The following is a 24,000-nucleotide window of genomic DNA, read 5'->3' as shown; positions in this document are numbered from 1 at the left end:
CAGTCAAGGCCCCAAGCAACCCACCCTCCAAAGCCATGTTAAACAATAAAAATAATGCACCAACCGCCACCCCCCCATCCTCCACCCCCCAGACTGAGCCACCCATCCCCCCCACGCCACTAGAAACAGCAACCACCAGCAATGAACAAAAGGAAACTCTCCCCACAACTGTCCAAATACACCCCCCCATCCCTGAAACAACTAACTCAAATGACAATGAAGCTCAAAACCCACCCTCACCCCCCAAGCCAGGTAACACTGCATCTACCAGCGCAATGCCGACACAAAACATAGACTACACAACTGACACCTCCACTACAGAGGAAGAGGATGAATCTGACGAGGAAGTCAGTGCCAATGAACTGGGAGGAGTTACTATTTACAGCCTTGATCCCCTGCAGGAAAAAACAAAACTGGACAGACAGCAACTAGCTGCCTTAACAATTGCCTCGCACGTTAAAATCGAGTACGGCAACGACAGACTGGCAACAAACTATGTATATAATCTATTTGCCCAGAAGAAGGTAGATATCGACACATGCCAATTCCAGACTGTCAAAGCTGGCTTTTACAATAGATGCCACAATGTATTCCCCCGCACGGACAGACTCAGGAAAAACCCCTCCCGTACTGCCAATAAATAAATGAACACGATTCGGGTAATCCAACATAACGTCCTTCACTGGCCGACCAACAGACGAACTCTAGCGACGACATACCAGACTGTAGCACCTGACGTAATTCTTATTAACAGCCATGGTGTTGGGGACGGTAACAGCATAAAAATTTATGGCTACACCGTTCACAAACGCAACACCAGTGGGGAGAATAGCGATGGCTGTGCTATAGCCATCAGACACGGACTAACATACAAACTAGACGATGACTACATTACAGACATTCTTTCCATTACATTACAGACAACAACAGGACCAATTAAACTAGCCACGACATACATACCTCCCCGACGACCATTTCTTTCCTTCCCTGACTTCCACAAACTCCTCTATGACCAAGACCCAGTATACATACTGGGCGACCTTAACGCCAAACATCCAGCCTTGGGAGACAATCACGACAACACAGTAGGACGTAACCTAATGACATTCATTAACGCAGGCACAGCAATGCACACAGGCCCCAATTTCCCGACCTTAATACGACAAAACAGCGCCACAACACCCGACATCATCATCACCAATAATCGCGCCCATCACCACACCTTCTCCCAACCCGGCCCTCTAACCGCATCAGACCACATACCCATCATATTCACCATCTCCACCTCACCTATACGTATCCCTGCCACACCCAGACTCAACTACAGACAAGCAGACTGGGACCTCTTCAGACAAACCACCGACGCCTCCCTCCCTAACACCCCCTCCCTAGACAACCAGACAATTGAACACATAGACACGGCACTAGAACAATGGCTTAATGCAGTTGACAGCGGCATCCAAACGGCCATCCCTATAACTACATATAAAACAGTCAGAGCACAGAGACCCTCCCCTGAACTACACATACTACAGACTCGCTACACTAGACTATACCACCAGGCTGGACGACAGGGACTGACCTACGACCAATATCAAGAATACCGACAGATCCAGAGAGACATACAGACACTATGCAGACAGCTCTGTAACGACCAATGGGACCGCAAAATCACTCAGATTGCAGAGAAATACCCCGACCCAACCCAGTTCTGGCGAGAAGTACGTCTACTCAAAGGAACAGACAAACGACCCACCCCATACCTCACTGACCACCAAGGACGAAAAGTACATGACACCCAGGGACAACTGACTCTTTTCACCAACCTATGGCGTGACATCTTTCGAATTTCCGACGACGAAAATGACGACTTTGACGAGAATAACGAACATATGGTCCTCCATTCCCTCCATGACAGTAGAGACAGAATCACCCCTTTTGACTCAGCTGACTTCTCAAGACTAACGAACGACCCCCTCACCAGACGAATTACAATAGACGAACTAAGGACAGTAGTTGTTAAAACGAAGAACACGGCCCCAGGACTGACCGGAATCAACAAACAAGTTATCATGGAATGTTCGCAATCCATGATAGAACGACTCATAGACATTTTTAACGCCTCGCTATCCGCGGGATACTATCCTGACAGACTAAAAGAAGCTGTACTAGTGATGATACCAAAGACAGGAAAGACAGACACGAGACCTGAAAACTATAGACCTATCTCACTACTTGAAGTACCAGGCAAACTACTTGAGAGAATTATCAACAAGCGACTCAGACTCTACCTAGAGACAAATGGACTTCATAACCCGAGACAGTACGGCTTCCGACCACAGAAAGACACGACCAAAGCCATAGCCCTGACATACGAAACGATTGCACAGACACTGTCGAGGCGGGAACAATGCTGCCTGGTCCTTAGGGACGTAAGTAAAGCCTTCGACAAGGTCTGGCATGAAGGACTAAAGTATAAACTACTGCAACTCGGACTCCCGACCATCCTTGAAAAACTCCTATGTGACTTTGTCACCGACCGCACAGCAAGAATCAGACACAAAGACAAATTAGGCGACACAATACAGCTCGACAGTGGGGTGGCTCAAGGGAGCGTCCTCTCCCCCACCCTGTACATTCTCTACACTCGAGACACTCCCCCTCCACCCCCAGACTGCCTCGACATAATGTACGCCGACGACGTGACCCAAGTAGTGACGTACCAAGGACGATCTAAACGCATGATGGCCAGTAAGGTCGCTAGGGAAATTGCCCGAATCAGTCAGTATGAGAAACAATGGAAAATAAAAACAAACCAACAAAAATTCAAAATCATACCGCTGGCACAAAAATACATGGAGGAAATAGTAGTGGACGGTGAGCTGTTAGATACAAGCAATGAAGGAAGCATGCTAGGCCTTACGATAACACGAGCTGGAATTACCAAGCATGTGACAGAAAGAATCGGTAAAGGGAAAGCAGCGCTGTCCACCCTCTATCGGTTTAAAATGCTGAACACCAAAATCAAGAGTCATCTTGTAAAATCCTATGTTCTTCCACTACTAGAATACCCTCCCGTGCCATTAAACACCATCTCGAACACCCAGAAGCTTAAACTACAAAGGATATTGAACAAAGCACTGAGGTACGCACAAAACGATCATTACCCCTATGACTACAGCACTGAACAACTGCACAACATACACAGAATAACAGCCCTGAACACTCGTATGCACAGGAGAGCAGGGAAAATCTGGAAAAAACTGGAGGAGACCAGGGACCAAAATTATGAAAATATTACAAACAAAGAATACGGAAGAATGCACGAATGGTTCCCCAGCTCCCTCATGAACATCAACAGACCGCCACCCAACCCAATTTATACGTCTATATAACACCGATGATTCAACCCCTCTCCTAGTGCGACCAGCCCCTGGCCCGCCACACCCGGCGCCACTCATGGTGACGTCGGATGGGCGAGACACCGGCTGGCTGAACGTACGGGGAGGGTTGAATGAATGACTGACAAAGCATGTTATGCACGCGTATATACTGGTGGTGTATGGCAGTGACTGTGCACCCACAGGATATACAAGAATGTGAACACAAACTACAGAAGTCCCTAAAAAACCGCAAGAAAAAAATACAACAACAACAACACGCAAAATACGGAATAAAGAAAAACTACGAAAGCAAGCGAAACCGCGACCTACCGCGCCCGGGATTCCCCAAACCACCAGACCTCACTGCACCCCTGGTGCTACCCCCCCTCCCCCTAAAGGAAAGAAAGAAAGAAAAAGAATACAGGAAAAGGAAGAAAGAAAAAGAATACAAAGAATATACACATATCTAAATAAAGAAATAAAGTAACACTAATAATAGTACCAATAATAATAATAAATAACAACAAACCAACTTAAAGAAAAGGAAAATAAATAACAACACGCTAGTCACGAGATAAAGAAACACAACGAAAACGAGTGAAGAGCGCGGCTGGCCGCGCCGGGGATTCCCCAAACCACCAGACCTCACCGCACCCCCCGTCCCCCCCCCACTACCCTATAAGCCGTACACCTGGCGACCTGACCCGGGCGCACCTCACCACCATCCCACCTCCGCCACTCCTGCCCGACAACCGGGAGCGTGGCAATTACGTTACCAAAGCCTTTCCGACCCACACCAGAGTGAATGCACTCCGTCGCCCAGTGTGCTAGCTTCCGAAACCCAAATGTAAGAAGCTGTCACATTTGGCGACGGAGACAGGAACGTGAAGTGGGTTGGAAACAGCCAGAGACGGCCCATATGCAGCCTATGACTCGTGCACTCGCGGAGTGCAACGTGCCTGACATGCATGTGGACCTTCTCCTAGTGCTATCCTCCCCCCCCCCTCCCTCCAATGAAAAGACAGAAAGAAAAGAACACAAAGAAAAGAAAGATGAAAGAAAGGAAAAGAATACAAAAATAAACAAATAAATAAATAAATAATAATAATAAATAAACGAAACAAAAAATAATAATAATCATAAATAAATAAATAATAATAATAATAATAATAATAGAAATAATAAATAAATAAATTAAATAAATAAATAAATAAAATAAAAATAAATAAATAAATAAATAAGAAATAAAACAAACGAATAATACTAATAACAATAACAATAACAATACTAAGAAAAAGAAAAAAAAAAAAAGTCTACATGTACGTGTGTATATATATATATGTATACGAGCATGTGAAACAATAATTAAACAAATAAATAAATAAATAATATATCAAACAAGGAGTATATAACAACACAAAAGAATATCCGAACATGTGCAGATAAGAACAAACCAACACCTCCGCTCCCCTGAGTGCCGACGCACGTGTTCCGGGACGGTTGTGGGAGGGCGAGGGCCTAATCCCATCTTCGCCCTCCAGCTACCGCACCTGGGAGGCGTGCGGGGCAATTAAGGGGGAGGGGACAAACCTAGACTGTCTCTCCTACTAAGATTATTTCTCGCTCCCCCCTCTTTCTCTACCACTAAACTCCTTCCTTCCGTGACTCCTGGGAGTCGATGGAGATTACAGAGGCAGGCAACCACCAACATGGGAAGCGCCACCACCATCACACAGACCGGGGCACAACCCTCAGTAGGGCCGGGGGAATAAACTAGGGCCCTTCCATCATCATCCACGAGAGTGCCACGGTCTGTATCAGCAGCGACCACTACAACAGGACCAAGAGGAAAACAATACACAACAAGCAATCAAGACACAGCAATGGGGACGGCCCCCAATCTTTTAATCTCCGACTAATTTCATACTTCCCTACTTTAATCTCTTCAATCCCTCCCCCCCCCTTCTTTCCCCCCACTTTCTACGACGACGACGGGGACGCATTAGTCTTCTGAAGGTCCTACTACTCCAGCAGCAAAAGCAGCAGCAGCATGTCCGGACGTGGCAAGGGAGGCAAGGTGAAGGGAAAGTCCAAGTCCCGATCTAGCAGGGCTGGGCACCAGTTCCCCGTCGGCAGGATCCACCGTCTCCTTCGTAAAGGCAATTACGCCGAGCGTGTGGGTGCTGGTGCTCCCGTCTACTTGGCTGCAGTCATGGAGTACCTAGCAGCTGAAGTGCTTGAGCTGGCTGGCAACGCAGCCCGTGACAACAAGAAGACTCGTATCATTCCCCGTCACCTGCAGTTGGCTATCCGCAATGATGAGGAGCTCAACAAGCTCCTCTCTGGCGTCACCATCGCCCAGGGAGGTGTCCTGCCTAACATCCAGGCTGTGCTGCTCCCCAAGAAGACGGAGAAGAAGTAAACGCTTCCAAGAAATCCTTCTTCTTCTTCACCTCCATCGGCTCCTTTAGGAGCCACATTCGTTTCTTGAGAGAGAATAGACTTTGGCATTGCCCAACAGCATCATCATCATCTTTGGGTATGGATGAATGTGTTGGTATACTGTATGTTTGTGTATGTGCCTATAACGTGGTATGTGTTGAATGCTGGCATGTGTCTGTGGCTATATTTACGTTCGGTTGCATGTAAGAAGCTACTGACATCAGTGAAGGTGGAGTAATAATAATAATAATAATAATATTATTATTATTCCCACTACTACATAGAGTCTTGTCCCGTTCCCAACTGCACCTGCATAATACTGTCCTGTATAATTATGCCTCCTAACTGCCTGGCCGGGTGGATGAATGAAAACATAGGTGGTGATGATGATGATGATGGCTATTCTCCCACCATCGAAGGAATGGACAAAGTCGTTCAGTGGCAGAGGATATGGTGATGTATACAACAGTATATATATATATATATATATATATATATATATATATATATATATATATATATATATTATATATATATATTAGTCGTGTGGTGACGACCATTGTGGATTTAACACCCCCAAATAAGAGCAATAATGAAGAAAATAGTTATCATTCATTTCTCTCGTCATTATGAGTAGTATTGCAACAACTAGTTACTACACAATCAAAAACCACCACTACCACCACCATCTATTCATCCATCCATCCATTCATTCATCATCATCATCATCATCATCATCATCATCAAGATTAATAATAATAATAATCAGCAGCACCACCACCACCCATCGAACTGGGAGCTCCGGTGAACGCCTGATTAGTGAAACTGTTGGGAGGCGAGTGTCAGCCACCTTGTCAGCCACCTCTTCTATATAATGCACTAGCGGTCGTGCAAGTACCAATCGGATCCATTTAAATTTGATTTCAGGCCTCAGCGGTTGATGCAATGCTTGTACGATGGGTGATTGGTGGGTTTTGGTACTTAGAGAAAACGGCCGTGACAGCGACAAATTCAAGGGATAACTTGTTCATATGCAGACATTCTGTCTGTCTAACACTTAGGCATTCATATCATGCACCGTTTGTGGTGCCTCACCGACGTGACTGACTGTGTCTTCTTTACTCTAGGTGCATCCTTCAAGTGTGCTGCTGCTCGTGCATATGAAGGCAGAAATACCTTGGATTAGTGGGATTTGCCTTCACGATTTACGGAGGCGACTCCCGGAGCACAGCAGAGGAGATGCTCTCGCAACAGGATGGAAATTGCCCTGATAGGTATGGAGAAAGCTTTCCTGAAATGGGGGTGGGGGGGAGTAGACCAGAGGAACAGAGAAAGCAATGGCCCAGCAAAATAAGTGATAATGTATATGTATGCAGACGTCCATTTAAATTAGAAGATGTAGTAGCCAAATTGACAGTTGCCTAATCCCCCCCCCACCTTTTTTTTTTTTTTTTTTTTTAACTGCCAGACAGAGAGAGAGAGAGAGAGAGGTTTGGTATGGTTCAGTTAGGTTATGGTTGGTTTGGTTTGGTTATGTTAGGTGTGGTAAGAGTTGGTCGGGTTGCATTACATGTTTTCATATCTGTTACATTAAAAGAAAGAGAGAGAGAGAGAAAATGGTGCTACCTAACCTGCTCAACGTCTGCATTTACTTATACTACTATGCCTTCATTCATTCTCTTTCACAGAAATTAGGTGTGGACCTCTAAAAGAGGTCCGGGGGTTGCTGTTTATTGTGTGCTTTGCCGTGGCCAGGTGGAATAGTGCCATGCAGTTATGCACGCAGCCTCTTAGCCGCCGAAGCCGTAAAGGGTGCGCCCTTGCCTCTTCAGGGCGTACACCACGTCCATCGCGGTCACGGTCTTACGCTTGGCGTGCTCAGTGTAGGTGACAGCATCGCGAATCACGTTCTCGAGGAACACCTTGAGAACACCGCGGGTCTCCTCGTAGATCAGGCCCGAGATACGCTTCACGCCGCCACGACGAGCCAGACGACGGATGGCAGGCTTGGTGATGCCCTGGATGTTGTCACGAAGCACCTTGCGGTGTCGCTTGGCGCCTCCCTTGCCCAGACCCTTGCCGCCTTTGCCTCGACCAGTCATAGTGTCTACAGCTGCTGCTACTGCTCCTCAGACCCAGTAGTAGTGAGTGTCCACTCCGCTCCCAGCACCAACAATGATGACGACCCCGCTCGCCGACCACCCTTATATAACGCAGTGTCGGTCGTGCAAGTACGAACCTTATCCACCTAACCTCGATTTCAGGCCCAGGCCCAACCCCAGCTCCCAGGAGGCCAATCCTAGAGAGGCGTCGTAGCCAGGTCACGCCACAGGGCATGCCAAATTTTGCAAGCAAACCAGGAATGGCATCGAGAAAGCATGAACAGTAAATCACCGCCATGTACATCACACCCCGACCACTCACACGCCGCCAGTCCGGAGGCAGGCCACATAAAAAGCCGCTGCCAGGCGCGGCGCGCCAACACTCTCGCTCGTCTCACAGCTCCCTCCTCAGTCGCGCGCCATGGCTCGTACCAAGCAGACTGCACGTAAGTCCACTGGAGGCAAGGCCCCTCGCAAGCAGCTGGCCACCAAAGCCGCTCGCAAGTCCGCCCCTGCCACCGGCGGCGTCAAGAAACCCCACCGTTACAGGCCTGGCACTGTGGCCCTGCGTGAGATCCGTCGCTACCAGAAGAGCACTGAGCTGCTTATAAGGAAGCTGCCATTCCAGCGTCTTGTCCGTGAGATCGCCCAGGACTTCAAGACTGACCTGCGCTTCCAGTCCTCTGCCGTCATGGCTCTGCAGGAGGCGTCTGAGGCCTATTTGGTCGGTCTCTTTGAGGACACCAACCTGTGTGCCATCCACGCCAAGCGTGTAACAATCATGCCTAAGGACATCCAGCTGGCCCGCCGCATCCGTGGCGAGCGCGCCTAAGGCGAGAGGCCCCCCACCTCCATCGAAAGAAATCTCGGCCCTTTTCAGGGCCAAAACCCTTCTTCAAAGAGAGATGATGACAGACCCTCCCTCAGTTTAGGTTTGCATGTATCAGCTCTTGCTTTTCCGCAGCGAAGCATGCTCACACACGATTGAACTCCATTACTTACATACATGCATTCATTTTTTTTCTTTCTTTATTTTATTTATTTATTTATTTATTTTTTTAAACATTTACACTTTCTTTTTTTTTTGGGGGGGGAGGGGGGAAAACTTGCCTGTTCGTTTATTTCTTTGATTGATCTGTTGTTCACGTCGCATTTTTTGTTGTCGTTATTTGCCAGTTTCGTTTACTTACTCAGCGACTCACTCACGCCCTCATAAAGGTACCCAGGTTTGCACAACGAGAAAGGCATTCCCGCTGCATATTAGCAGATGCTCTCTATCCGTCATGAACGCAAGATGAATCCTTCAGTTACTATGCTGGGAGAAAAAAAAAAAAAAAAAAAAAAAAAAAAAAAGAACCTGAACCCATCGATTTTCACCTGCAATTGTGCGTGTGTATGTATATTTATACTGTACGTATAGTATGTATTTGTGTGTCTTTGTGAGCATGTATGTCTGTGTGTACGGGCGTAAGAGGAGACACACACACACACACACACACACACACACACTTACGGACGAATGAACTGTACTTATATACTTACATACATGCATTCATTCATTCATCCTTTTTTCAATCATTCATTTACTTATTTTCTCTTTTGGGGGGGGAGGGGGAACTTGCCTATTCGTTTATTTCCTTGGTTGATGTGTTGTTGACGCGCATTTTTTGTTGTCGTTATTTGCGTTTCTTTGACTTACTCAGCGATTCACTCACGCCCTCATAAAGGTACACAGGTTTGCACAACGAGAAAGGCATTCCCGCTGCATATTAGCAGATGCTCTCTATCCGTCATGAACGCAAGATGAATCCTTCAGTTACTATGCTGGAAAAAAAAAAAAAAAAAAAAAAAAAAAAAAGGTGAACCTGAACCCATCGATTTTCACCTGCAATTGTGCGTGTGTACAGTATGTATATTTATACTGTACGTATGTATTTGTGTGTCTTTGTGAGCATGTATGTCTGTGTGTACGGGCGTAAGGGGACACACACACACACACACACACACACACACACACTTACGGACGAATGAACTGTACTTATATACTTACATACATGCATTCATTCATTCATCCTTTTTTCAATCATTCATTTACTTGTTTTGGGCGGGTGGGGGGGGGGAAGGGAACTTACCTATTCGTGTATTTCTTTTGTTGATCTGTTGTTCACGTCGCAGTTTTTGTTGTCGTTATTTGCCTGTTTCGTTTACTTCCTGACCGATTCAGTCACGCCCTCATTCCCGCTGCGTATTAGGAGATGCTCTGTACCCGTCATGAAGGTTTGACAGTGGCCACGAACGCACGGTAAATTCTTCATTGAATATACTGAGAAAAAAAAAAAAAAAAAAAAAAAAAAAAAAAAAAAGGGAACCTGAACCCATCGATTTTTACCTGCAGTTGTGCGTGTGTATGTATGTATGTATGTTGTATGTTTATACTGTACGTATGTGTATGTGTGTGTCTTTGTGAGCATGTATGTCTGTGTGTACGGACGTATGAGGGCTTGTGTGTATGTGAGCATGACTTAGTGTGTACGTACATGTGTAGGTCACTGCGTACATAGTATAAATGTATTTGTGCACATGTGTTGTTGTATGTACCTACATTTTATAGGCTGACATGAATAGGCATGATACGATGTCGTGCATGTATTTACTGTACGCCTGTTGAGTGGGTTGGTTGGTACAGGCGGCCTAAGAAGTGCCGGCGGAGTATCCATAAGTTTTCGGTCAGCGATAGTGTCCCTACTCTTCCTTATATCTGTACGGGGTGAAGCCTAATACGTAAAATTGTTACAAGAAACAACAAATCCATGACCAGTTATCTGTATATTACAAAAGTATTGTAGGAAGCAGTTGGTTCGTTACGATAATAGGAATTCCTAAACGGAACTGAGTGATATTTCACAACTGTCGCTCAGGCAGAGTCGGGAATAAATATGTTGTGGAGTTCAAATCTAGCATGGTAACAGACAGTGACGTTTGGGTAGCGTAAGACTGAACAAAAGGGAGCTTCAATAAACATTGGATATGAATAAATATTATGTAGAAAATAATTTCCGTTACAATACTAGGGAATAATTTAAAGTCATTTATTTCCGTTTCCAATGTCTCGGTGGACGACGACAGAAAGCGGGAAAGAGGCGTAAGCCGGTAAGCTATTTTAAATGTTTCGGTCAACACGCACGAAAGGAGATAACATTCACTCAAGGACATGCAGTTATTACACTGCCTTTGGCCAGTTTCCCACGAAGAAAAATCTCAGGATTATTTCATATAAGACAGGGGGCTATCAAAAAAAAAAAAAAGGGACTGGGAGTTTTAGGCGTACCGGCCACCGCGCGCGAAGTTAATACATTTCACATTCATTCAAATCGGGAAAGATAACTAAGTGTTACCATCTAATTTATCACTGCCTCCTGTTATTCATTTTACATCATTATTTGTACGATATAATATATACGATTATTTGGCATGACGTGATGAAGGCATTGAATGTTTACCTCTTATTCACTGTTTTCCTAGAACGCATGGCAGTGGTGAGTGACCGAAGCAATCTGACACTGTGCCGTCACTTCTTGGGGCGACGGTACGTTGTTGTTGGTTGTTCAGATGAATAAGAAGGCCCGCACGCCCCTATTTACTCTTTTATTTTGACTCTATTGTTTTAACCCCCAACCCTAGTTCAAAACATTTCGATTGTGCCTACGTACCCATCCCAAACCACCGTTGCCGAAAAGAAAGAAAGAGAGAGAGAGAGAGAGAGAGAGAGAGAGAGAGAGAAAGCTGATAAACCAGAGTTCCTGAGTGGAAAATTGGTAAGTCTGTCTTTCCCCTTTTTATCGAAAATCTTGTGGCTCCGATTGGAGCCGGAAATGTTGAAATGGCCAAGAGTGTAACCTCTCTACTTTGAGGAGGTGTACTTGGTGACAGCCTTGGTGCCTTCAGACACGGCGTGCTTGGCCAGCTCGCCAGGGAGGAGCAGCCTGACGGCCGTCTGGATCTCCCGGCTGGTGATGGTTGAACGCTTGTTGTAGTGTGCCAGGCGTGAAGCCTCTGCAGCAATGCGCTCGAAGATGTCATTCACGAAAGAGTTCATGATAGACATCGCCTTGGAGGAAACACCGGTGTCAGGGTGGACCTGCTTGAGCACTTTGTAGATGTAGATGCTGTAGCTCTCCTTCCTCCTACGCTTCTTCTTCTTGTCTCCCTTGGCAATGGCCTTCTGGGCCTTGCCGGCCTTCTTAGCGGCCTTTCCGGAGGTCTTGGGTGGCATGGCGGCGCCGAGTCAGACGGTATGTGCACGGTGCGGGAGCGAGCGAGAGACTGAGTCGACATGGGGGCCGCGCTTGCTGAAATCCTTATATGTGATTTCTGCCCGATCGCAGCCCGGCTTCTGCCTCCTTCCCATTCGCGGGTGGGATGGGGTCGGATCGGGAAGACGGGTATTTAAGGGAAGGTCGCGCGGGCCGGGGCACACTTCCTCCAGAGCAGCGATGGCAGCAACACCTGTACTCTCCACGCCTTCTACACCCGCCTCGGCTTTCGACCCGTTGAGGGGGGCCACCACAGGCAGGGAGCAGTCACTACGAGCCGTTACCATCACGGGGACTGTGAAGTGGTACAATGTGAAGGCGGGGTACGGATTCATCCGGCGCCAGGACACCGGCGCCGATGTATTCGTGCACCGCCTGGGGATCGTTGCACCTGCTTCACCACGTCTTCAGCGCTCGTTAGGCGAGGGCGAGACGGTGGTGTTCACTCTTCACCAGACACCGAAGGGTCCTGAGGCCAAGGACGTCACCGGGCCGGGAGGTGCAGCCGTGCAGGGCTCTGCCCATGCACGGCGGCGCCCCACGGGCCGGGGGCGGCGGCCCAAGGATCGTCGATGTACTGGGGAGATTGACACCATCGTCAGCATGTGCATCGCGACGGCGAGTGCTTTCTGTGGCGGTGACAAGGCTGCGTTGCTTATTCTCCTTCCCCAGATCTTTGAGGAGAATGGCCTTCCGCGCCTTGTCATCCCCCAGAGCTTCGCCCGTGGTGCACAGCCAGCCCCTCGTCAGGAGCATCGTGCCCCTAAGCTGCAGCCTTCCCAACCCCGCACAACACCGCGGAAAAGGCTGCAGCTCGATGCTCCTTTGAACCAACGGACTGCCTCTATCGCCACCACTCCTGCTCAACCCATGGAGACCTCCACCACCACCACCGACAGCCACGGGGAGCCTCCTACACCCCCGCCACAGCGTGCAGCCGACCACCCTGACCACCAAACTACCACCACGCCACCCTGTGCTTCTCCACCGACACCCAGGAGAGCACAGAGGAAGCGCAAGGCCACCGAGACTGACACCTCCCAGGCAACTACTTCCGGATCTACGCCACCGACAGACGACCTACGTACTGACGTTGACCCCACAACTGACATCACCGACTTCAACGACAAGCTCAACGACTATATCGCCAACAACACCGATCAGTTTGTTCAAAAAGTCCAAAAGAACCTCCGGCTAAGCCGGAACATGGACCTGTTCAACACCCTAACGCAGCAGTTCCCTCTGGACCACCGTTAATCTGACAACACACCGACTGGGCTAATGTATGGCCCGGCCTGCACTACGGGTGCAGGAAATCTTGAACGAACGAACGAACGAACGGGCCGGGGCACTCCTAGCTCAGACTCTGTCGGGTGAGGAGGTCTGGCCGTTTTCTCTCGAGCCCTGAACACTGTGTCGTTCACTCGTGAAGAATTTCGCCGGTTTTGCCTCGTTTTCTGCCAGTCTTGACTTAGTCTCTGGCACTGAGGAAGCTTTTCTTTTGTTTTACAGGTTTTTTCTGAGACTTAGTCTCAGATTGCCTGGGTGTGAGTGGGAGTGTGTGTGTGTTGGTGACTGAGTGTGTGGGTGTTTTTTTTTTTTTTTTTTTTTTTTTTTTTTTGGCCTGCCGTTAGTGTACCTCACCGTAGTACGACGCCGAACCCTGAAGGGGTGCCGTTAGGGCACTTCCATGAAGGGGGGCCTTTAGGGCCTGGTTATAGGAGGCGGTGAGGGCGGCTCTGTTAGACTAGGGAAGACCCGAAAGGGGCAGTGGCGGGGCCTCCCATCGCCCTTTAGAGGGCGGGGAGCATAGGTTGCCCGTCACTGTAGGGACCTGGCCTCTTTTCTGTATTTTGTTTGCTTGTGATTTTTGAGTGGTTGTGTGTGTGAGGTGTATGTGCGTGGGTGTGTGTGTTTTGACTGAGTTTTTTGGCCTGCTCCGGTGAGCACCATGAAGGGATCCAGCATCCCTAGGCCCCACGGGCATTCCCGCCTCCCGCTTCCTCATTCGAGGCCCTCCATCCCGTGCCCTGCCACAGGCACGAAGAGAGAGCGTCACTGCTCGGACTCGAGCTCTCACTCATCAGCTCACGAGGCCGCTTGTGCAAACCCCTCCACACCTAAATCTACGGGAGTGGTACCTCGCTCGCGAGGTGACTCTACCCGCTCGGCTAAGGCAGCCCGCCGACATGAGGCTATGGAGGAGGTTGCACCTGCTCCACCATCTCTCTCTTCCACCAGGGGCACTTCGGAGGCTCCTGCTGCGACTCAGCTCTCCCCCTCTGCAGATCCCGCTCTGCATCTAGATGAGGGTTTCACCCCCGTGGTACGGAAGGGATCGAGGCGTGCTCGCCAGGGAAACGGCCCTTCTCCGGCAGTACGCACTGGGCCTCCCCTCAGGGATCCCTCTGCTGCCCGTCCCTCCGTGTCCGTAGCTGTGCGTCCGCCTCCCCGCTCTGCATTTCCAGCTTTCCGTGTGCCGGTACAGGACGGCCATGCGACGAGCTACGACGCCGTGGCTGCACTAGAGCGTCACCTGCCAGGGCTACGCTGCTCCAACCTGATAGGTCGAGATGGCAGCTCGGTGTTGGTGCCGAAGGACGAGGGAGCCTACAACCTCTTGAGATCAGCTATGCAGGACGAGGCCTGCCCTGTGAAACTAGTCGAGCTGACGCCCGGCCAACAGTCGACGAAGGCAGTTGTCATGGGCTACCCCTTGAGAATGCCTTTGGAGATCCTCCTTCACCACCCTCAGGTCGAAGAGGCGACCCGCTGCCAGAAAACGCGGACCCGGGAAGAGACTCGTCAGGTCGTTGTTACCCTGCGGGGTCCTCTGATCCCTTCCATCGACCTAGGGAACTGGGGAACATATCACCTTCGCCCCTTCACCCCGGAGCCTCTCCGTTGCTACCGCTGCCAGCGCTACGGGCACCACCGTGCCAACTGCAACCGCCCCGTCATCTGCGGCATGTGCAGTGGCGGCCACGACACGGCCGAGTGCCTCCAGCGGTACAAGGAGAAAAAACCGGTTGCGGCCAAGTGCCCCAACTGCTCCGGGCGACACCACGCCTGGCACCCCAGCTGCCCCGCGAGGGTTCACCGAGTGAACCAGGGTCGGGAGAGGCAGGTAGCGTTTGTGCAGGAGAACCAGGCCGCCAGCGCTACTCCAGCTCCCCCTGGCACTTTCATCTGGGGCCAACAGCGCCGCCCTCTCATCCAGCGCCCACCACCTCTCAGCGACCAGGAGTTCCCTCCATTGCCCTCAGCTCTGACTGTGGTCCAGACCACAGCAGAAGTCCACCGACAGCAGCCACCTGTCTCGCCAGCACTTCCACCTGTAGAGACCTGCCAGCCACTGACTGTTCCGCCACCAGTGCCAGGCTCCACACCCAGTCCACCAACCGCTCCTGCTCCTCCGGTGATCTCATTCACAACGGAGGAGCTCAGGACCTTTGCCACGGAGCTGGCGCTGACCCTTGCGAGGACAATAGCGTCAACCCTCGACATCCCTCTCCCAACCGAGCCTCTTGCCGAAGCTGCCAATCGCCTGGTGGACCGGGCGATAGAGAGGAAGATGGCGAGCCTAGGTGCTCCTCTGTCCCCTCGCCGCCCAGCTCGTTCGGCAGGGCGACCCCGTCCCACACTGCACAGGACAGCTCGCCCGTCCAAGAGGGTCAAGCCACGACCTCCCAATGCTCTGTCTTCCACCACACAGCTGCCTCGTCAGCGTCATCATTTGGGGAAAACCCTAACACCATCAGGGTCCAAAGTGATGGAGAGGGCCTCACCACTGCTGCAGGAGAACGACCGTCCGCAACTGTCGCCGGACGGCCAGTAGACCGCTCTCTCAGGCTCCTCCAGTGGAATTGCTTGGGAGCACGGAGCAAGCTCCCCCTTTTGCAGGAAGCGGCCGCCAAGGACCGCCCTGATGTCATTCTCCTGCAGGAGACCTTGCTCTCAGGCAATTCCACTTTCCATCTCTCGGGATACATCACCCATCTCCTCCCGTATATTCGTGGCGTTACACGGGGATGTGCCGTTCTGGTCCGGGGACCACATCGCGTGCACGGATTGTGAGCCCCCTCCTTTCTGTGGACCTGATGTGGAGGTTCAGGGCGTGGTTCTCCATCTGGCGACGTCGCCCCTGACGGTGTACAATGTATACCGGAGCCAGAGGAGCACCCTGGAGTTGGGGGAACTTTTCTCCCAAGCTGCCAGGGGAGCTGTGTACATTGGGGGCGACTTCAATGCCCACCACGCCCTGCTCTCTTCGCCTCTTCGGCCCAACGATGCAGGACGACACATCTCTTTAATACTGGAGGAGGTGGGTGATGTTTCCCTACTAAACGACACCACCGAGGCCACACACATTGACGGGGGCGCCTGGACTTGGCGTTTGTGTCCTCCCCTTGCGGGCTCGGCAACATGGTCGCTGCACCGACACCTCGCCAGTGATCATTTTGCCCTAGAGGTCACTTTGCCAACTGCTCCACTCCCACCGACGCCGCCCCCTCCTTTGCGGTGGGACTTCCGTAGGGCCGACTGGGCGGCTTTTGCACAGGCCTTAGCTGGGGCCTTTGCTGCATCTCCTCCCGCCTCAGACCTCGAGAGCCGAGCAGAACAGGTGGCGAGTATTTTTTCACAGGCTGCCTCTCTTGCTGTCCCCCTGCAGAGTCGATCCGCGAGGTGCTATCGGGACGGCTGGATTTACTGCGACAGGGTCAAGGAATTGAACCGGCGGCTAAATGCGGCACGTAGGCAGTACCGACGGCGTCGCACATCGCCACACCGTCGGTACCTGGTGGCTGTCACGCGACACGTCACCACAGAGAAACGCCGCCTCAAGGAGGAGGCGTGGATTGGATGGTGTCGTACCCTAGATGCTCACTCCACACTCAGGGAGATGTGGAGGAGAATCAGGTCCATCTCCGATCCACGTCCTCCTCGGCCGCCCTCGCATCCTGATCCTGCCGCAGAGGCCAGCCGCCTCGCTCAGCACTTCGCGGATCGCTCTGCTTCAAGCAATCTCCCGCAATCCGTCCAGATCCTGCAGGCTCAGCTATGCACCGCTCGTGCCACGGCAGTTCAGGCTGCCTGTGATAGGCCAGACCCAGCTGATTGTCCCATCACCAGCGGGGAGGTCCTAAAAGCACTGCACCACAGGGGAGACTCTGCGCCTGGACTGGACGGAATCACGTATTCACTCCTGTCACACGCTGGGGATAGCGGCAGCGAGCGCCTAGTTGATCTGATCAACCTCTCGTGGTCTGAGGGGCGTCTGCCAAGGTCGTGGAAGGCGGCTGTTATTCACCCGATTCCCAAGCCTCATGATCCTACCGCCATGCGCCCCATCTCCCTCCTTAGCTGTATCGCTAAAACGGCTGAGAGGGTTGTGCGGGCTCGTCTCGCTTGGCGGCTGGGACCACTGCACCCAAGGATCTTCGCATACCACCATGGTAGGAGTGCCACTCACTGCCTCGCGTCTTTCCTTGGGGAACTGAGAGGGGGAAAGGGGATGGCCGTCTTCCTCGACCTGGAAAAGGCTTTTGAACTAGCCAGCCCTACGGTTATTTTGGCTGCCCTTGCAGACAGGGGTGTGGGAGGCAGGCTTTTATCCTGGATCAGGGACTTCTTTGCGGATCGCTCTGCAGGGGTCAGATTCCAGGGGCACCTCTCACACTTTTGCACACATTTTAATGGCACGCCCCAGGGGAGCGTACTAAGCCCCCTCCTGTTTAATATCCTTATGGAGGGGCTCTTAACCATCGATTATGGGCCTGGCGTCACCCTCCTCTGTTATGCAGACGATCTTGCCCTCATTTTTACTAGACGGGATTGTTTTCGACAGGCAGACTTGGCCCTTTCTCGGCTCCATGCCAAGTGTGCCGAGTTAGGCCTAAAAATTAACATCCTGAAGACCAAGTGCCTGCCATTTGGACTCCGCCCCCCAGACTTTCCACTGCTACTCGGTGGCCATCAGCTCTCCATGGTCACTGCACATCGGTACTTGGGGGTCTGGCTTGACACGGGTCTCAACTTTGCCTGCCATGTTCGGTACCTGAGGGAGCGTGCATCCACCCGCATGGCTGCTCTCCGCTATCTGTCCAGGCGGAGTTTGGGGGCATCATATTCCGTCCTACGGACTTTTTATATACACGCAGTCCGATCCTTGGTGGACTACAGCGCCATCTGCTTGACGGGCCTTGCTCCGCCAGTCGCTAGATCTCTGGAGGTCATCCAGAATGATGCCCTCCGCATTATGCTGGGTGCTCCACGCTGGACCCGACTGGTCAATCTGCGTATGGAGGGTGGGCTGCCGTCTCTGGCCCATCGCATTGTGTTGCGAGCGGCAGTAGTCACCCTGAAGCTGATCCAGTGCCTGCCTCACCTGCCTGTCTCTGCCCTCCTAAAACGCCTTCTCTGCCGCCCACCCGAGCCGGCCCCTCAGCGTGACTGGGCCCGCACCACGGCCGCTGCCATCCATGGTTTGGGAGCTGCTGCGAGCCTCTGTCAAGATCCCGACTCTCCCTTTCCTGGATACGTTGATCCACCGCCATGGGATCCTCCCCTTTTTAATATTTTTGGTCCATCGGAGGCTAAACCCCGCTCCTTGATTCCAGCACTCCTTCGCCAGGAGGGTCTCAGTAGGGTGGCAGCTCTGGCCTCACCAGACTCAGCCATCTACTACACTGATGGCTCTGTTTCCCCTAATGGCGCAGCTGGAGCGGCCTTTGTCTCTGGACAAATAGTGGAAGCTTGGCGACTCTCTTCAGGTATCTCCGCTTTCCAGGCGGAACTTGCTGCCATCCTGGGTGCTTTGCGCCATGCTCACCACCATCGTCGCAATCGAGTCATAATCCACACAGACTCTCTTTCCTCCATTCAGAGATTACGATCCTTCTCGCTGCATGACAACGTCTTTCTCCTCACAGCGATTCATACATTTGCGTCACTCCTTGTCCATAGGGGCGCAATAATTAACCTTCACTGGCTTCCGGGACATGTGGGAATTAGTGGCAACGAGCGTGCTGATGATGCGGCGCGCTCAGCTTGCGATCTCCCAGACATCACATTCCCATTACGCCCTAGTCCCTCGCACCTCATCCGCACTCTCACTGCCACCATAGGAAGACTATCCCTAGAGGACCATCAACTCTGGGTCACGGAGGGCTCTTGCTCTGCAAAATGGTATGCTACTGCCACGTTGTATTCCCTTCTGTCGCTCCCCCAGGACTACCTAATTTTATTGTAGTCCGACTTCGAAGATTGCGTCTTGGGTTTCTTTGCTACAAGCAAATTAGGGGTATGGAGCCAGACCCGTGTGAACATTGCTTGGCCAGCTGTGAGGAGCCCCTTTTGCATTATCTTTTGGACTGCCCAGCCACCACCAGGCTCAGGTCTGAGCTCGACTCGGCCCTAGCCCGAACTGGTGATATCTTTAGGGACGCTGCTGGCATTGTTGCCCATGCTCCACTTAAAATATTACTTACTACGGTAAGGAATTACCCTCCACCTCGATAAAGCAAGTTCGCGCAAGTAGTGCGCACCTGTGACGGGCTCTCTGTTTGCCCGTGTCCCAGGAAACTGGGACGAATATCTCACAAACACAAACAAACAAACGGGCCGGGGACGCATTAGTCTTCTCCTGAAGGTCCTACTACTCCAGCAGCAAAAGCAGCAGCAGCATGTCCGGACGTGGCAAGGGAGGCAAGGTGAAGGGAAAGTCCAAGTCCCGATCTAGCAGGGCTGGGCTCCAGTTCCCCGTCGGCAGGATCCACCGTCTCCTTCGTAAAGGCAATTACGCCGAGCGTGTGGGTGCTGGTGCTCCCGTCTACTTGGCTGCAGTCATGGAGTACCTAGCAGCTGAAGTGCTTGAGCTGGCTGGCAACGCAGCCCGTGACAACAAGAAGACTCGTATCATTCCCCGTCACCTGCAGTTGGCTATCTGCAATGATGAGGAGCTCAACAAGCTCCTCTCTGGCGTCACCATCGCCCAGGGAGGTGTCCTGCCTAACATCCAGGCTGTGCTGCTCCCCAAGAAGACGGAGAAGAAGTAAACGCTTCCAAGAAATCCTTCTTCTTCACCTCCATCGGCTCCTTTAGGAGCCACATTCGTTTCTTGAGAGAGAATAGACTTTGGCATTGCCCAACAGCATCATCATCATCTTTGGGTATGGATGAATGTGTTGGTATACTGTATGTTTGTGTATGTGCCTATAACGTGGTATGTGTTGAATGCTGGCATGTGTCTGTGGCTATATTTACGTTCGGTTGCATGTAAGAAGCTACTGACATCAGTGAAGGTGGAGTAATAATAATAATAATAATAATAATATTATTATTCCCACTACTACATAGAGTCTTGTCCCGTTCCCAACTGCACCTGCATAATACTGTCCTGTATAATTATGCCTCCTAACTGCCTGGCCGGGTGGATGAATGAAAACATAGGTGGTGATGATGATGATGATGGCTATTCTCCCACCATCGAAGGAATGGACAAAGTCGTTCAGTGGCAGAGGATATGGTGATGTATACAACAGTATATATATATATATATATATATATATATATATATATATATATATATATATATATATATATATATATTAGTCGTGTGGTGACGACCATTGTGGATTTAACACCCCCAAATAAGAGCAATAATGAAGAAAATACTTATCATTCATTTCTCTCGTCATTATGAGTAGTATTGCAACAACTAGTTACTACACAATCAAAAACCACCACTACCACCACCATCTATTCATCCATCCATCCATTCATCATCATCATCATCATCATCATCATCAATCATCATCATCATCATCATCATCATCATCAAGATTAATAATAATAATAATCAGCAGCACCACCACCACCCATCGAACTGGGAGCTCCGGTGAACGCCTGATTAGTGAAACTGTTGGGAGGCGAGTGTCAGCCACCTTGTCAGCCACCTCTTCTATATAATGCACTAGCGGTCGTGCAAGTACCAATCGGATCCATTTAAATTTGATTTCAGGCCTCAGCGGTTGATGCAATGCTTGTACGATGGGTGATTGGTGGGTTTTGGTACTTAGAGAAAACGGCCGTGACAGCGACAAATTCAAGGGATAACTTGTTCATATGCAGACATTCTGTCTGTCTAACACTTAGGCATTCATATCATGCACCGTTTGTGGTGCCTCACCGACGTGACTGACTGTGTCTTCTTTACTCTAGGTGCATCCTTCAAGTGTGCTGCTGCTCGTGCATATGAAGGCAGAAATACCTTGGATTAGTGGGATTTGCCTTCACGATTTACGGAGGCGACTCCCGGAGCACAGCAGAGGAGATGCTCTCGCAACAGGATGGAAATTGCCCTGATAGGTATGGAGAAAGCTTTCCTGAAATGGGGGTGGGGGGGGGAGTAGACCAGAGGAACAGAGAAAGCAATGGCCCAGCAAAATAAGTGATAATGTATATGTATGCAGACGTCCATTTAAATTAGAAGATGTAGTAGCCAAATTGACAGTTGCCTAATCCCCCCCCCACCTTTTTTTTTTTTTTTTTTTTAACTGCCAGACAGAGAGAGAGAGAGAGAGAGAGAGAGAGAGAGAGAGGTTTGGTATGGTTCAGTTAGGTTATGGTTGGTTTGGTTTGGTTATGTTAGGTGTGGTAAGAGTTGGTCGGGTTGCATTACATGTTTTCATATCTGTTACATTAAAAGAAAGAGAGAGAGAGAGAAAATGGTGCTACCTAACCTGCTCAACGTCTGCATTTACTTATACTACTATGCCTTCATTCATTCTCTTTCACAGAAATTAGGTGTGGACCTCTAAAAGAGGTCCGGGGGTTGCTGTTTATTGTGTGCTTTGCCGTGGCCAGGTGGAATAGTGCCATGCAGTTATGCACGCAGCCTCTTAGCCGCCGAAGCCGTAAAGGGTGCGCCCTTGCCTCTTCAGGGCGTACACCACGTCCATCGCGGTCACGGTCTTACGCTTGGCGTGCTCAGTGTAGGTGACAGCATCGCGAATCACGTTCTCGAGGAACACCTTGAGAACACCGCGGGTCTCCTCGTAGATCAGGCCCGAGATACGCTTCACGCCGCCACGACGAGCCAGACGACGGATGGCAGGCTTGGTGATGCCCTGGATGTTGTCACGAAGCACCTTGCGGTGTCGCTTGGCGCCTCCCTTGCCCAGACCCTTGCCGCCTTTGCCTCGACCAGTCATAGTGTCTACAGCTGCTGCTACTGCTCCTCCAGACCCAGTAGTAGTGAGTGTCCACTCCGCTCCCAGCACCAACAATGATGACGACCCCGCTCGCCGACCACCCTTATATAACGCAGTGTCGGTCGTGCAAGTACGAACCTTATCCACCTAACCTCGATTTCAGGCCCAGGCCCAACCCCAGCTCCCAGGAGGCCAATCCTAGAGAGGCGTCGTAGCCAGGTCACGCCACAGGGCATGCCAAATTTTGCAAGCAAACCAGGAATGGCATCGAGAAAGCATGAACAGTAAATCACCGCCATGTACATCACACCCCGACCACTCACACGCCGCCAGTCCGGAGGCAGGCCACATAAAAAGCCGCTGCCAGGCGCGGCGCGCCAACACTCTCGCTCGTCTCACAGCTCCCTCCTCAGTCGCGCGCCATGGCTCGTACCAAGCAGACTGCACGTAAGTCCACTGGAGGCAAGGCCCCTCGCAAGCAGCTGGCCACCAAAGCCGCTCGCAAGTCCGCCCCTGCCACCGGCGGCGTCAAGAAACCCCACCGTTACAGGCCTGGCACTGTGGCCCTGCGTGAGATCCGTCGCTACCAGAAGAGCACTGAGCTGCTTATAAGGAAGCTGCCATTCCAGCGTCTTGTCCGTGAGATCGCCCAGGACTTCAAGACTGACCTGCGCTTCCAGTCCTCTGCCGTCATGGCTCTGCAGGAGGCGTCTGAGGCCTATTTGGTCGGTCTCTTTGAGGACACCAACCTGTGTGCCATCCACGCCAAGCGTGTAACAATCATGCCTAAGGACATCCAGCTGGCCCGCCGCATCCGTGGCGAGCGCGCCTAAGGCGAGAGGCCCCCCACCTCCATCGAAAGAAATCTCGGCCCTTTTCAGGGCCAAAACCCTTCTTCAAAGAGAGATGATGACAGACCCTCCCTCAGTTTAGGTTTGCATGTATCAGCTCTTGCTTTTCCGCAGCGAAGCATGCTCACACACGATTGAACTCCATTACTTACATACATGCATTCATTTTTTTTCTTTCTTTATTTTATTTATTTATTTATTTATTTTTTTAAACATTTACACTTTCTTTTTTTTTGGTGGGGGGGAGGGGGGAAAACTTGCCTGTTCGTTTATTTCTTTGATTGATCTGTTGTTCACGTCGCATTTTTTGTTGTCGTTATTTGCCAGTTTCGTTTACTTACTCAGCGACTCACTCACGCCCTCATAAAGGTACCCAGGTTTGCACAACGAGAAAGGCATTCCCGCTGCATATTAGCAGATGCTCTCTATCCGTCATGAACGCAAGATGAATCCTTCAGTTACTATGCTGGGGGAAAAAAAAAAAAAAAAAAAAAAAAAAAAAAAATTTAACCTGAACCCATCGATTTTCACCTGCAGTTGTGCGTGTGTATGTATATTTATACTGTACGTACAGTATGTATTTGTGTGTCTTTGTGAGCATGTATGTCTGTGTGTACGGGCGTAAGAGGAGACACACACACACACACACACACACACACACACACACACACACTTACGGACGAATGAACTGTACT

The 24,000-nt window shown here is 50.6% G+C and overlaps 7 protein-coding genes across 7 annotated transcripts; 4 read left to right on the top strand and 3 right to left on the bottom strand.

The window, feature by feature from the left end:
- Positions 1–5,433: 5,433 nt before the first annotated feature.
- Positions 5,434–5,805, top strand: LOC145400038 (histone H2A-like). The gene has a single exon (XM_080272539.1). It carries the CDS (start codon positions 5,434–5,436, stop codon positions 5,803–5,805), a length of 372 nt encoding a protein of 123 aa, XP_080128665.1.
- A 1,810-nt stretch (positions 5,806–7,615) lies between these two features.
- LOC145400037 (histone H4) lies at positions 7,616–7,927 on the bottom strand. Its single transcript, XM_080272538.1, has one exon. It carries the CDS (start codon positions 7,925–7,927, stop codon positions 7,616–7,618), a length of 312 nt encoding a protein of 103 aa, XP_080128664.1.
- Positions 7,928–8,348: 421 nt separating this feature from the next.
- On the top strand, positions 8,349–8,759 carry LOC145400036 (histone H3). Its single transcript, XM_080272537.1, has one exon. It carries the CDS (start codon positions 8,349–8,351, stop codon positions 8,757–8,759), a length of 411 nt encoding a protein of 136 aa, XP_080128663.1.
- Positions 8,760–11,828: 3,069 nt separating this feature from the next.
- On the bottom strand, positions 11,829–12,200 carry LOC145400035 (histone H2B). The gene has a single exon (XM_080272536.1). It carries the CDS (start codon positions 12,198–12,200, stop codon positions 11,829–11,831), a length of 372 nt encoding a protein of 123 aa, XP_080128662.1.
- A 7,725-nt stretch (positions 12,201–19,925) lies between these two features.
- LOC145400156 (histone H2A-like) lies at positions 19,926–20,297 on the top strand. Its single transcript, XM_080272668.1, has one exon. The coding sequence runs from the start codon at positions 19,926–19,928 to the stop codon at positions 20,295–20,297; it is 372 nt and encodes a 123-aa protein (XP_080128794.1).
- A 1,845-nt stretch (positions 20,298–22,142) lies between these two features.
- LOC145400034 (histone H4) lies at positions 22,143–22,454 on the bottom strand. The gene has a single exon (XM_080272534.1). It carries the CDS (start codon positions 22,452–22,454, stop codon positions 22,143–22,145), a length of 312 nt encoding a protein of 103 aa, XP_080128660.1.
- Positions 22,455–22,876: 422 nt separating this feature from the next.
- Positions 22,877–23,287, top strand: LOC145400033 (histone H3). Its single transcript, XM_080272533.1, has one exon. It carries the CDS (start codon positions 22,877–22,879, stop codon positions 23,285–23,287), a length of 411 nt encoding a protein of 136 aa, XP_080128659.1.
- Positions 23,288–24,000: the final 713 nt, after the last annotated feature.

The sequence above is a fragment of the Coenobita brevimanus genome, chromosome 51 (genome assembly GCF_032717465.1).
Source record: "Coenobita brevimanus isolate Jiangsu-jjx chromosome 51, ASM3271746v2, whole genome shotgun sequence".
NCBI classification, from domain to species: domain Eukaryota; kingdom Metazoa; phylum Arthropoda; class Malacostraca; order Decapoda; family Coenobitidae; genus Coenobita; species Coenobita brevimanus.
Note: the sequence above shows the minus strand (reverse complement) of the source record. Positions and strands in the feature narration are given on the sequence as shown.

Excerpts from the sequence above, each read along its gene's own strand:
- LOC145400035 (XM_080272536.1), bottom strand. The coding sequence starts at position 12,200 with ATGCCACCCAAGACCTCCGGAAAGGCCGCTAAGAAGGCCGGCAAGGCC.
- LOC145400038 (XM_080272539.1), top strand. The coding sequence starts at position 5,434 with ATGTCCGGACGTGGCAAGGGAGGCAAGGTGAAGGGAAAGTCCAAGTCC.
- LOC145400037 (XM_080272538.1), bottom strand. The coding sequence starts at position 7,927 with ATGACTGGTCGAGGCAAAGGCGGCAAGGGTCTGGGCAAGGGAGGCGCC.
- LOC145400033 (XM_080272533.1), top strand. The coding sequence starts at position 22,877 with ATGGCTCGTACCAAGCAGACTGCACGTAAGTCCACTGGAGGCAAGGCC.
- LOC145400034 (XM_080272534.1), bottom strand. The coding sequence starts at position 22,454 with ATGACTGGTCGAGGCAAAGGCGGCAAGGGTCTGGGCAAGGGAGGCGCC.
- LOC145400036 (XM_080272537.1), top strand. The coding sequence starts at position 8,349 with ATGGCTCGTACCAAGCAGACTGCACGTAAGTCCACTGGAGGCAAGGCC.
- LOC145400156 (XM_080272668.1), top strand. The coding sequence starts at position 19,926 with ATGTCCGGACGTGGCAAGGGAGGCAAGGTGAAGGGAAAGTCCAAGTCC.